At 44.6% G+C, this 14534-nt stretch overlaps 1 protein-coding gene across 1 annotated transcript in view; it reads left to right on the top strand.

Moving 5' to 3' along the window:
* LOC136850621 (uncharacterized) overlaps positions 1 to 14534 on the top strand; it is a 58370-nt gene that overhangs the window by 2195 nt on the left and 41641 nt on the right. The window contains exon 2 of the mRNA XM_067124316.1: positions 7064 to 7207. Within this exon, the coding sequence (XP_066980417.1) occupies positions 7064 to 7207 (144 nt within the window). The remainder of the gene's footprint in view (positions 1 to 7063; positions 7208 to 14534) is intronic.

Raw genomic sequence — 14534 nt, 5'->3', positions numbered from 1 at the left:
TTCTCCTGTACTGTAAATCTCGTTTCCAAAAATCACTGAGCAAAAAGAATGCTTTTTTAATTATACACATTACAATTATATACATTACAACAAATTATCTTTGAATTTGTGAACATGTTTTTAAAGGAAAAATGCTACAAGGAAGTTTAGCATTTGAGAAAATATAGCATTAGTTCATCAAATGCATTCTGTTGTAACATCTGTTACTGTAAACTAACTCAAGATTTTTTTTATTGCAGTGAAGCAGAATTCATTCAGTCTCAACAAAAATATCTGTTACTGATACATAAAATGTTTTGTCTCTGCTGAAATACAAACCATCGCTATACAGACACCGCCCTGCTTATGAATGAGTTACATTCCGGATGGCCATTTGTATGTTGAATTGTTTGTAAGTTAGTTACTGTACTCTTCACTCCTATTTAAGTACAGTGTGATATAAAATCAATACAGTACTGTATGTCTTTTCATCCTAAAACAATACACTCCATATACAGTACTGTATTTTTTAGAGTACTTTATTAATACTTATGATACATAAAACCTAAATAAATTGTGATGATAATACAGTTTTTCTTACCTGTGAAACTGGTAGTGCAGGCTTGAGGTGATGGATGAGAGGAGGAGAGGCAGTGTGGAAGTACAGGGATGGCGGGTTGTCAATGTCAGTATCTTCTTTGGCTAGGATTTCTTCAGTATCACTTTCTTCTTCATCTGAGGAGGAAGCAGTCAGTGGAGGTTGGGAGGCTGTTGAGGTTGAAGACTGGTTAGAAGAATTGGTCTAAGGAAGTTTGCACTGATTATCTTTTCTTTTCATAGTATACGAGACGATAACACTGGATAGCATTGTTGATGGTTGTTGCCACTTTTGAGAATCTCTCAACATTTGGGTCCTGATTCTCAAAAATGATTAATGCTTTCTCTATAAGAGAAAACCCCTCAGCCAACAATTTCATTTTAGACTTCTTTAAAGGAAGAAGTTCTTCTTCTTCCTCATGTTCTTCTGTTCTTTGCATTTCTTCCAGCTCCATTAAATCTTCATCCCTTAACTTCTGAATGAGACTCAAACAGCTCTTCAAAGTCCTCTTCCTCTTAAGTCAAGATGTAGCTTTTCATTAATGTCATCAAGACTGTTAATGATTCCCATTGCCTCCTCTTCCTGATTAAATCCCTGGAAGTCATTGACAAACTGTGGGCATAAAGCCTTCCTTGCTCCATTCATGGTGATGTCACTTACTTCATACCATGCAGCATCAGTGTTCTTGATGGAATTATAAATGTTGTATCCCTTCTAGAAGTCACGTAAGGACACACCAGGGTTATTTACTTCCTTAAATGCTGGCCTGTAAGTACAATGGGTGTAATATTTCTGGAAATCGGCTATTACTCCTTGATCCATCAGTTGAAGGAGTGGAGTTATGTAAGGGGGTTAAATACACAATTTTCACATCCAGATCGAAATCATCCAAGTGCAGTGGGTGCCCAGGGGCATCATCCAAGATTAAGAGAATCTTGAAAGGAATCCCATTCTCTTGGCAGTACAGCTTAACTTCAGGAACAAAGTGATGGAAAACCAGTCTTCGAATATAGCAAGAGTCACCAATGCTTTGTTATTGGACATCCAGATTATGGATAGAGAGCTCTTTGTGATGTTTTTGAGTGCCCGTGGATTTGCAGTGCAGTGCGCTAAGAGTGGTTTTAACATGAGTCTCCTGATGTGTTGCCACTCAGCAGTAAGGCTAGCCTATCCTCTGCCACCTTATATCCTGGCATCGTCTTCTCTTCACGGCTGATGTATGTTTTTTCTGGAATTTTTTTCCCAGAAAAGACTTGTCTTATCAGTATGAAAACTTGCTGAGGGGTATAACCTTCCTTATCAATGATTTCCTTGAGTGTCTTGGCAATTTTTAGGCTGCTGCCTTGTCAGTGCTCACTGCCTCACCACTAACAGACACGTGATGCAAGTTAGCACGTTTTTTAAAGTGATGGAACCATCCATAACTTGCAGAAAATGTTTTATCTGAAGCGTTTTTGCCAGCCTTAGCCTTCAAGTCATCAGAAAGGCTTTTATCGTTTTCCTGAATCAGCATGAGGCTAAGCGGTGTTCCATCCAGATACCTACAAGTTTTCCATTTCTTCTATCAGCTTCTCCCTTCTCTTGCTTATAATTGTTGACTGCATAGGCATGGCACTTTTAACATGTTCCATAATTTGCTCTTTGTATTGTGCCAACAGTTGAACAATTCATATTATACATGCATGCTACGTTCGCCATTTTTTCATGACTCTAATTTCTTTATAATTGCCACCCTAGTTTCTACTGAGATGTCTTGCTGCTTTTTACCTCTGCCACCAACCTCACTTGCCTTATGCTTGCCGTTACCCATGATAGATAAAGGATGGGCTAAATATTTCACGATAAAATCACAGGAATAGCTTGGAGCACATCAGAGCTTGTCTTGCCACTGGCACAGATACAAGAGTCTGGGCCAGTGGGTTGGTGTGTGCTAAAGTGCTGTACGGCATGTGTAGCACCAAAAATTGTAACTAAGCAGAATAGGCGCACAGAGCAAAATTTGAACTTACGGATGGTAAAGGAGGGGCACTCTGAACACAGTTTTAATGTGCAATCCCATTTGTTCGTATCTCTGAATTTTCACAAGTATAAGCTATGTAGGAGCGATTTGACTAGTGGTTGAGGGAGTGAATTGGGACACTCATCACCCACTTACTATCATCAAACAGTTTTCTTCAGCTGCTGTCAAATGAGGATGTCTTGTGCTCTAACTGACTGCTAAATTGAAACGTGATTTTTTTTTTTTTACGTGGAAAAGTGTCATTATCTGAGGTGTGAAGGGCACTTGCACATGTACTGAACCTTCATGCACTCCATTGAGGTGGATCCTATTGTATACTGCTCAGTTGTTGGGGGTAAATTTATTGCTGTGTATGGAAGTGTTTGGTAGAAGAGGTATGCTAGAAGAGTTAGCCTACCACTTCCTCCTTGCCATCAAACACCTCCCTATCCGTCCCCTGAGTGCACCACTCTCTGCCGACAGGGGCATGCATGGGAGATGGGCTCAGCACTCCATTACCACAGTGACTTCTACAATCTGCTGTTGCTGTAAATGGTAGGAGTCCAATGCCATTGAGCTTCCTGAAGCAGTTGCACTTTCTGTGGAAGATGCTCCAGCTGCATCAGCCATGGTTGCAATCTTCAGTGGAGGGTAAGACATGGGCTAGGTGCAAGGAAAGGCAGCTCCAGTGCTTTCCTTTCCCCTCTTCCTCTTCATCCTCCTCCTCTTTTTCCTTAAGCTCTTCCTCACCCTCCTCCTCACCCTTCTACTCCACCCTCCTCCCATAAAAAGAAGAGGAGGAGAGTATTCAAAGACCACCCATACGGAATCTTGTAGGATTTTGGGAGAGCACCTTCCACATCTCAGGGAGGTGATGGTGTGTGTCCAACTGCTGGTGTTAAATTGAGTGTAGATGGAGCAGACACAGGTGAGACCAGCAAGTCTGGTACTCCATTGACCCACATTTCTCAGGCGTGAAAAATGCTCAGAGTCCTTGAAGAACTCTCACCAGAAGTTCTGTAGGGTTTTGAGTGAGTGCTTTATCAGTATGGGGGAAGCAACAGCATCTGCCTACCTCTAGGTGTGAAGTTCACTGTTGGTAGGCCTGACAAGGCCTTACCAATCATCTTGGTACCCCCATTGACCAGCACTTCTTTGTTATGAGTGGTGCTCTCCTTCCATGTTCCACCAGAAGCACATATGGTAGAGCTAACATTACCATCTGGTAAGTAAGAGATCTCCAGACCATATGCTTACATAGTAAGTGTGAGTGTTCCTGTACCATGTGTGAACACCCCAAGCCTCCCATGTCTTCCCAGACAGTAGAAAGGCTCAGCTTGCTCACCTGGTATGTGGAGAGCACAGCTCATCACCCATACATGGTAGAGCCATCTTTACCCCGTGCTGTGTGGTGTGTATGATGGTCTAACTATTACCTCGTGCTGTGTGGTGTGTATGATGGTCTAAAGACTGTGCATGCACATGAAGGTTGTGTGTGGTAACCTTCTTGCATGGTGTCTCTGTACTGTGCACAAGCACCCCCAGACCTTCCCATGTCTTCACAGACAGGAAGAAGCTCAACCCACTCTCCCAGTGTTTAGTGAGTATGGTGACTCTTTGCCTGTGCCTCTCCAGAAGCATTGGTGGTTGAGCCTGCTCTACCCTATTGGTACCAGCTTGGGGCCTCTTGCATGGGATACATCTTTTTCATTGTCTGGCTGATCAGCTAGTTATGGTATCCTCAGAGGTGCAATTGCTCAGGAACAGAGACTGCCACCTCACATTTGCTTGATCTGGGATCACTATAGGCTGGAGGAAGGTCGATCTCACACCTAAGCAAGAGGCAAATACCAGGGCATGCTGATATATACAACAGTGGCGAGAGTTCACCCGTCAGAATCTTATGGCAGAAAGCTCTGGGAGGGGACAGCACAATTCCCATAGAAACAGGAACAACCAGGCCAACTTTGGCAGGTTATCCTTTGCTCACTTGCTGTCCTTGGAGAAACTGAGGCCTCAGAGGCACCCCCACTTATGTTCATTTCAGGCAACTCTCCCTCTCACTTAGTGCCCTTGAGCCAAGAAGTGAGGGAAGACCTTGGTTGGTGGCTGAATAACTGGAGCTTCTTTGTGGAAATTCTTTTAAACCTCCACTTCCAGAGATGCTTCTGTTCTTGGATGAGTCAAAAAAGTGGTGGGGCACACACCTTGGTAGTGTCTCATATTCATGTATGTGGGCACAGAAGAACCTTCATCTGCAAATTAATGTCTTAGAAATGCTTGCAGCACTGCTATCCCTACAAACATTCCAAGATCTTGTGATGGGTCATTTTATACCACTGGTGAGCAATGCATGTGCACAAGTGGGCAGTTCTCCATGCTGTCAAGATCATTTGCCAGAGGCAGTCAGTGGTCCCCAATATCTTCATGTGGCAGAAAGGCTGCTTGAGCTTTTGAGAACACTGATGATCAACTTGTATGAAACCTCCAGTATTTTGCTCCACTGCTACATTTCTCTTGGCTGCCCTGGAGGATGCTGTTAGCACCCTTGGGACAATCTGGATGTGTATGCCCTTCCTCCATTCAGTCTGGTATGCTGAGTGGGTACCTGAGTGTTAGTTACTCTGGGTGTTAGAATGACCTTGGAGTTCTTCTTTGGCTCCTTGTCTTATGGTATCCCAATCTCCTATCTCTTTTGGCTAAGGCTCACTAAGAGATTCCCCCCTGGCCTTCTCTTCTCTGCCAGCCACATGGCTTGAAGTACCATCAATCAGTGCCAACCCCCATCCTACAAAATTGGAAATTATCCAGCAATTCCTGCAAGAGAGAGGCTTTTCTTGAATGATAGGGTTTCTGTGTGGTGACAAACTTCCTCACCGACCTTCATTGAGACGAGCTCCTCTCATTCCCTTCAGTGAAAGGCTACCGCCCTTCCTTGATCCATATTTGCCAGCTGCAAAGCATGAACCTCTTCCTCAGTAGTTCTCCATGCTTGTGAAGAACTTCAAACAGTCACCTCAAAGGCTTCAGCTTCCAGATTGGTAGAGATTCATCCTCCCCAGCATAACTCAGGTGCTGTACTAGCCCTTGGGGGAGCCCTATCTTGACTGATCTCGGAAGGTTGGGAGTCTGTCTTGTTGTCGACTTTTCCCAAATTTATGGGAGAAACTCAGAACCCATCTATTGATGAGATTTAAAGGTTTTCATGGACTTAATTGGTGGGAATCTTGCTGAGGTGTTTTTGTACCAAGTGTAAGCCTTGGGATACTAGCTCGTATTGACCTGACCTCTAAGACCAGTGTTGATGCCTGTTTGTTAGCTCTGGCAGGCACAAGATGGATGTGTCTAAGAACACTCTTTCAGGCTTCCTGAAGTGAGTAAAAGGGCATAAGACTCATCCTGCAAGGGGAACAGTAATCCATGGAGTAAGGCCATTACCCATCCTTAGCCTTTGGGAGAAACTTCTCTGTTTCACAGATAATGAGAATAGACATATGGCAATATCAACTACCCATAGCTCAATTTAGCTCAGTGATGTTTCCCACAAGTCTTGGAACACCTTCTCTTCATGACCAATGATGTCAGTTCAGCAGTTCCTCTCAAACAAAGCATCATACCCAAGGTCCAAAGATACTCAGAGGCCATAAGGGGGGAGGTTGAATTGGTTTGTTATTGGTTTCTCTCTGTACCTTCTCACTTTTATTCCTTCCACTGCAAGGCAGTACTTAAGCCAAGCACTTGCTGAAATGGGTCTCGATGAAGGTAAACTGCACAAAAGAGCGTTCTATGTTAGAGCTTCAGCTCATCAGGTGAGACTCCTTCCATCCTTTTAATGGGGGTTGTGATGAGGTGTTTGGCAACCTGACATTTGAACCCACCCATTACAGTTAACCAGATATTAGCTGCTTTCTGACATATGCTTCCCTCTTTTGGGTAGCATTTGGTTTTCCAAAGTTCGTAGAATGGGTATAGACACATCTCAATCTGGATTAGGGCTTATCAGTCTCGCTATATCTATGCCAGATGGTATAAGAGGTTTACAGGAATCATGAGTCCCATGCTTGTATTCATGACCAGGAACATGGCATTTTCAAGTGGAGATTCAACTTGCCAGTTAGTTGAGAAACTTTCCTCCCATCCAAAGAGTGAGTCTCAGGCATAAAAGGCAATGGTTTTTATTCCCATAGGAACAAATATCAAATCTTGAAGTAATTTGTATATACCGAGAGCCTTGTATCATAATCCTGCCTCATCCAGCCACATTGTCCCTGATGCATAAGGAAAAAGTGCTGGCTTATGGAATGTGAGTGAGAAGAGTTCAGTTAACCATCTTGTTACGAAATTTCAACAACCTTTTCTAGGCTGCACTTATGGATATGTACTTCTGTGTAAAAGGCTCAGGTTTCTGTACATAGCAAATTTACAAATTAGTGTAAAGATTTAGTACATTTTAGTACAGTATCTTCATTTCAGTTCTTTTTTTTCAGTCTGGTATTATGGAGGGTGCCCTAATAATGGCTGTAGTTGGATACCTTAGTGTGGCAGCTATGTTGATGCTGATTGACTGCAAGTATGCCATTTTGTCTTCTGGTGGAAGAGCTGGCGGACGTTCAATTATAATGGATACAAAGGTAAGGACACTCAGTTGAGTAACATACCTAATTACTAACAGCTCTCAACTTATTGACTAGAAGTAATGGAGATATACTGCTGTAGGCTACAGTATATTTGTGTAAAATAAATTGGTTTGTCATGTGTTTTCCTTCAGTTTGATGCATTTCAGTGTTCTTATAGAATTTAGAATAATTGGTTAATTATTCTGATATAAGTTTCTGTTATTTTTGTCTGCTTGCTTCTTGTAACAAAGCAGTGGAGTATCAGTTATGAATAAAGATATATTCTTCCATAAATAAATATCACTGATGTGTGCCAACATCCACTCTTCTATCGGGTGTGAATTCCTTTAATCTAGAGCAAAACTCCATACTAAGTGATGTAACCTACATTCAGAGAGGTCTTATCCATGCTGTTGGGAGAGTTTTCACCATTTAGGTTAATCATGTTTGTTTCCAATGATGATGTGTTATATGCAGTCCCTATTCAGATATTCTCATGACACATTTACATCACATATTTACATTCTCTCTCTCTCTCTCTCTCTCTCTCTCTCTCTCTCTCTCACAAAAACAGCATTTGTTATTAGATTATCAAAAGGTTTATGCCCACCAGTTTGCATGAGAAACATAAGGTCAGTGTTGTTGATTTTTTTCGCCAAATGGCCAAGTGTTACAGCAAAAGTTAAAAAACTTCTTATGGATACCCTTGAGTGTAGATGTACAAAGTGACATGAGTTGGGAAAGTATGTTTTCAGACAATATTACACATGCACACACATACACACACATACACACACACACACACACACACACACACACACACACACACACACACTTGGACAAACAAGTTAATGTTGGCATAGTATCTAAGGAGTGGCAGGTGTTAACTTAGCCTACAGAATTATAATGATTTCAGCAGGTGAAAAGAAAAAAGAGCAAAATACTTGTCAGAAGGAGGGATGGGTCAGTAATATAATCATATGAACAGAGACATTTTTGGGTGGAACATTTTAGTATTGCTATGAATGAGAGATGTGAGGGAGAGAAGTAGATATTCCAGATGATGAAGATGACCACAATGCACTTACAAATAAATTCATAGTTTTTGAGGTGGAATAAAGATTAAATTAAATTATTTTATGAAAAACATCAAATTATTATGGCATCACTTCAGACATGATTTTAGTAGAAACTTGAATGACACCTCATACATTAACTAGACTGTTATGTAGAATATGGAATGAGGAAACAAAGCCTGATTAAAGGGTATTGGAAGGCATGACAAAGGTACCAAAGAAAGGTGACTGATTATGGTTTATAACTGTTGAGGCATTGCAATTTGGTAGGTTGCAATAAAATGTTTGGTATGCTTATTCTCAGCAGGATATAGAAAGAAATTGATAACATCCTTATAGATAAACAAACTGGTTCTAGAAGAGGCATGCATTGCACAAATCAGATACAGTATTTGTGTTATGACATACTGTGAAGCAGTGTGTGGAATTTATAGAGATCTTCTGATAGCTTTTGTTGATGATGAGAAGGCATTTGGCAGAATCCGAAGACTAATTATGGACGGTCATGCATTGTTGTGGCATACCTCTTAAAGATGTAAAGTTAGTTGGAATTATCCATGAATGAAGTAAATGCAAATGAAGTTAATGTCATTAGGTCTTGTAAGATGGATTTACAGAAAAATACAGTGGAGCTACAAGGGAATGTTATTTCACATTTTGTTCATGAGACTTACCTGCCAGATATATATATAGCTGTATTCTCCGAAGGTCCGACAGAATTTCAAATTTCGCGGCACACGCAGTGGCCGGTCAGGTGGTTAGTACACATTCCCGCCGCTGGGAGGGGGGCATCAGAACCATTCCCATTTTCTATTCAGATTTTCTCTGTCGCCGGACTGTCAACACCTGTTGTCAGTTCCTCCGCTTTTTGGATTTCAATATTTTGTCACTTGAGTATTTTGGTTGTTTTTGGTATCGACTTGGATCTGTGGCTTGGCATACGCTTTTCTGGACCGTTTTTGAATTTTGCTTTTGACTTTTCTTTTTTATATAATGTCTTCCTCTAGCTATCGTGTTTGTAGCTTGGGTGGTTGTAAGGTGAGGCTATCGAAGACTTTGATAGACCCTCACACCTTATGTATGAAATGTAGAGGTATGGAATGTTCTGTGGACAATCGATGTAATGAATGTGAGGGATTATCTGAGGGAGAATGGAAGAAGTATGAATCCTATATGCTTAAATTGGAGCGTGATAGGATGAGGAGGTCTTCCTCCAGGAGTGTTTCTGTGGTTGGTCGGTCAGGGTTTTCTCCGTTAGTAACCCTGTAGCTTGTAGTCCTAACCCTTTAGTGTTGCCTTGCCCTGAGGTTGTTGCAGAAAGTAATGCTCTGACTCTCGTTCTGGAGTCTATTCGCTCTTGAAAATAAAGTGAATGCCCTGCAAGCGCAAAGTGTTAGTGTGCGTTAATCCCCCTAGTGTTGTGGAGGGGGCGTCAGATCGACCCTATAATGCTTCTAGGCCTGGACCTCTGCCGAACTCCCAAGACCCAGGGAGAGGGCATGTCGAAGTCGCATGAAGGTTACGGGGGCTCCTCCGATCTGGCGTCCCTTCGGCAGGTCCTGATGACTCCACCCAGGCTGCCAGGGATCGTGCTCGGGCACGCATCCATAAGGAATGCTTCGCCCTCCGACATGTCCTCCCCCCCGGGGTTGGAGCGCTCGGTTGACTCTCTCGACCTCTCAAGAGAAGCATGAGAGGAGAGGACGCCACGCCCTCTTCCTCTAGACGCTTTACGCTTCCACCTGAAAGTTTGTGGAAGTCCCTGCAGAAGGAAGAAGTTTTTCGTTTCACGGAGCTTGACGCTGCTCGCGCTTAAGACGGGAGAGCTTTCCCCATTGGGAAAGAAGACTTCTCACCACTTTCCTTCTCTCAAATTCAGTCCGTCTTCTAAGAGAGCTGTGCTGCCCTACTTGCCAGATTTTGTTAGGCATGCAACAGCAGCTGGATTCTCTTATAGATCGTAGAAAGGCCAGGCCGCGTCGTAAAGATTTGCATCTGCCTGTGAAGAAGTCAGGCCTTTCCACTCTCCCGCTTCGTCGCTTCGCCTGCTGCTTCTCCTGAAGCTTCGCCTTGCGCCTAAGGAAGGTTTAAAGAAATTCCTTCTCTGTGAAGATTTTGTCGTGCCCCGATGCGCTTGCCAGGTTCAAGTTTCTAGCGCCGCGCGCTCCTCACGCTTCTCGCGCGCCTCACCCTGTGTCTCGGCGCGCTCCCACCCAGGACGCTTCTCGCGCTCTCCATCGTGAAGCTCCTTCTGTGCCTGTTCACGGAGCTGCGCGCGCTTCCCGCCAGGACGCTCCTCGCTCTCCTCGTGTTCTATCTTCTCATCCTGCGGAAGTTGCTTCCTCGCCTGCAGTTTTTCTTGATGATCAACTTCCCGTTTCTTCTGTTCAGGCTGTTCAGGATGTAGCCTCTACCTCCAAGCACGTTAGGTCCCTGGCGATCGGCGATTCCGACTCCTTCCTCCTTGCTCTCCTGACCCTCCAGTTGAGGAAGAAGAACCTCTTCCGTTTTTTCGGACGAAGAGAAACTTGTTCCTTCGGCTTCTTCCGATTATCAGACCCTGACTTGTCTGTTTAAGGATTTATTTCCTGAAACCTTTCAAGCTTCAGCTCACTCCCGTCCCCCCAGTTGGCTTCGTCTCAGGCGAGAAATCTCCTGGCTTTCTTAAAATGAAGAAAACTTCTTTCTCTACTAAGAGAGCTTTTAAGAAAGTTCAGGACTGGATGTCTACTAGAAAGTTTCAAGGGAAGACTTCTTTGCTTTTCCTCCTTCTCGGTTGTCGGGTAAATCCGGAATTTGGTACGACACAGGGGAAGATATGGGTTTGTCAGTTCCTTACTTAAAGGGGACTTACATAGTCTTGTGGACTCTAGAGATCCCACTTTAAAAGTCCTCTTCTAAGGTTTCCTGGACTCTCACTGAAATGGACCACCACCAAAGGACTTTTTCAAGACTGTGGAAGTCTTTAACTTTTGGATTGGTGTCTGGGCGTTCTGAACACTAAGGCTAATAGCCCTAGTTCTATTAGTCTGGGAGCTGTCCAGCGTACCGGTGCATGGACAAGGCAGTCAGAGATGGCTCTGAAGATCTGACTTGACAGTTTTCGTCAGCTCTTTTAAAGAAGAGAGCATTGTTCTGCTCCTTTTGGCGAAGTCTGTTTCTCCATCTCAGAAGGGAGAGCTTCAATTGCGCCTTTCTCAGCCATCTCTTCCCCAGACCTTGGTTAAGGATATCGCCTCCAGCCTTCAGGAGAAGGCCACTCAAGACCTCCTTTCCAGGTCCTCTAAGCGTCCCTCTGCGCCTCTCCTTCTGCGTCTTCTTTGTCTCAGCAAGCTAAGAAGAAGCAGCCCTTTTTGTGGAGGATCTTCCACAGGAAGTTTTTCTAAACCCGCACCTCGAGGCAGAGGTTTCCCTAGAGGCAAGGTCACCCCAAGAGGGGCGGCAAGTGACTCGTTTCTCCTCCAGATGCCAGTAGGAGCCAGGCTTCTTCATTTTGCTCGAGCCTGGAGAGAGAGAGGGGCAGACTCTTGGTCCCTCCAAGTAGTAGAGAGAGGATACCTAATTCCTTTCCTGACCTCTCTTCCGCCTTTGTCTTCGACCCCAGAGATTTATCTCCTGTACCACCCTGCCAAGCAGAAGATATTGTTCGACCTTCTCGAACAAATGCTCGAGAAGAGAGCAGTGGAGCCAGTCTTAGACACAAAATCCCGGGATTTTACAACAGACTGTTTCTGGTTCCGAAACAGCCAGAAGGTTGAGACCTGTCTTGGGCGTCAGCAGGTTGAACGACTTTGTCCAGAAGGACAAGTTCAAGATGGAAACGTCTCAGTCAATTTTAGGAGCTCTTCATCCCGGGATTGGATGGTGTCTTTGGACCTTCAAGATGCGTATCTTCCACGCCCCGATTCATCCACGTTCGATGAAGTATCTCCGGTTGTCTTGGGGGGCAAGACTTACCAATTCAGGGCTCTCTGCTTTGGACTCTGCACAGCCCCATACCACGTTGAAAACACCGGTGTTTACTCTTCTCATGAAGAATATAGCGATGCTGGTTGCACCTCTCGAGTCAGGATCTCTCTCTACCTGGACGATTGGTTGATCTGTGCTTCTCACTCTACGCACTGGTTGATTCGGTGTCTGGAGGACCTTCACTTTACTCTGATCTCGTGAAGTCCCTGGGACTTCTGATCAATGGAGAAATCGCATCTGATCCCCCCAGTCCATCGTTTATCTGGGGATTCAGATGAATTCAGCGGCTTTTCTAGCGTCTCCGTCGCTAGAAAGGCAAGTTCATTGTTACGAAAAGTCGCGGTCTTCTTGGAGAAGGAAACATGCTCGGTGAGGGAATGGATGAGTCTGCTGGGGACCATTTCCTCGCTGGAGAAGTTTGTTTCTCTGGAAGGCTACATCTCAGACCTCTCCAGTTCTTTCTGCTGGAGAACTGAAGAACAAGGAAGACTTGGAAGAAGAATTGAGAATCCTTCCTGCCATAAAAGACTCTGTGGTGGTGGCTCGATCCTGTGAAGTTGGGAAAAGGATCTCTCTCAAGCTTCTGAGCCCCAACCTAGTGTTGTTTTTCCGACGGGTCATTGGCAGGTTGGGGAGCAACACTGGAGGGAGGGAAGTGTCAGGAACCTGGAAAGGGCAACAGGTTTCCTGGCACATCAACATCAAAGAGTTGGCAGCAATCTTCCTAGCCCTCCAAGTCTTCGAGTCTCAAGTTGCCAATCACGTTGTTCAAGTGAACTCGACAACACTCTTGGCGTACCTCAAAAACAGGGCGGGACACACTCTTGTCCCCTGTTCAGCCTTGCAAGAGAAATTCTCCTCTGGGCTCAAGCTCGCAACATTACAATCCTCACAAGATTTGTTGCAGGGGTAGAGAATGTTCGAGCGGACCTGCTCTGTCGGCGCCACCAACTTCTTCCGACGGAGTGGACTCTTCATCAGGAGGTTTGCCAAGACCTCTGGAAATTTTGGGGTCGCCCTCTTGTGGATCTTTTCACGACCTCAAGAACAGCGAGGCTTCCCATCTACTGCTCCCTGTTCTAGACCCAGGCGCAGTGGCAATAGATGCTCTTCTCTGGGATTGGACGGGTCTAGACGTTTATGCCTTTCCTCCGTTCAAAATTCTGGGAGAAGTGCTTCGCAAGTTCTCGGCCTCTCAAGGAACAAGGATGACGCTCATCGCCCGTTTTTGGCCTTCGAACCAATGGTTCTCGGAGATTCTCTTCTGGTTAGTGGACGTTCCCAGGTCACTACCTACCTGAGAGCAGATCTGCTCAAACAACCCCACTTCACGAGATACCTTCAAAACCTCCCGCTCTGAACCTGACTGCATTCAGACTATCGAAAAATTGGTCAGAGCGAGGGGGTTTTCTGGCCAGTGGCACGGGCCATCGCTAGAGCCAGAAGAGCTTCCTCTATCAAAGTGTATCAAGCGAAGTGGGCAACCTTCAGAGGTTGGTGCAGAAAGAAGGGAGTTTCCTCTTCCTCGACCACTTTGAGCCAAATAGCTGATTTCCTCTCTCTTTTTGAGAGAAAAGCTCAAGTTGGCAGTCCCAACTATCAAAGGGTATCGGAGCATGCTTTCTCTGTGTTTTCCGCCACAGAGGACTGGCTTTGTCTAATAATAAGGACCTCCACGATCTCTTGAGATCTTTTGAAACGTCCAAGGTCCCCGGCCTATTACCCCCTACTTGGAATTTGGATGTCGTCCTCAAGTTTTTAATGTCCAGTCCTTTGAGCCTCTTCATTCAGCATCTCTAAGGGATGTTACTAGAAAGACGGTCTTCCTCATTGCTCTGGCGACAGCGAAGAGAGTGAGCGTTCAGGCTTTCAGCCGACATGTGGGCTTCAAGGGACATAATGCTGTCTGCTCTTTGTCCCCTATATTTCTTGGCTAAGAATGAAAGGCCTTCTAATCCTTGGCCTAGATCTTTGAAATTGAAGGTTTGACTGACCTTGCTGGGCAGAATCCTGAGAGAGTTCTTTGCCCTGTTAGAGCTCTAAGGTATTACCTTAAAAGGACTCAGGACCTGCGAGGTCCATTGGACAATTTATGGTGTTCTGTGAAACATCCTGTTAATCCCATGTCGAAGAACGCACTGGCATTCTTCATCAGGAATGTCATTAAGGAGGCACATTCTTGTTGTGACGACTCCAACTTTAAGTTATTGAGAGTTAACGCCCATGAAGTTAGGGCAGTCGCTACCTCCATGGCTTTCCAGAGAAATATGGCGCTCAGTGATATTATCAGTGCCACT

The sequence above is a fragment of the Macrobrachium rosenbergii genome, chromosome 22 (genome assembly GCF_040412425.1).
Source record: "Macrobrachium rosenbergii isolate ZJJX-2024 chromosome 22, ASM4041242v1, whole genome shotgun sequence".
Lineage (NCBI taxonomy): Eukaryota > Metazoa > Arthropoda > Malacostraca > Decapoda > Palaemonidae > Macrobrachium > Macrobrachium rosenbergii.
Note: the sequence above shows the minus strand (reverse complement) of the source record. Positions and strands in the feature narration are given on the sequence as shown.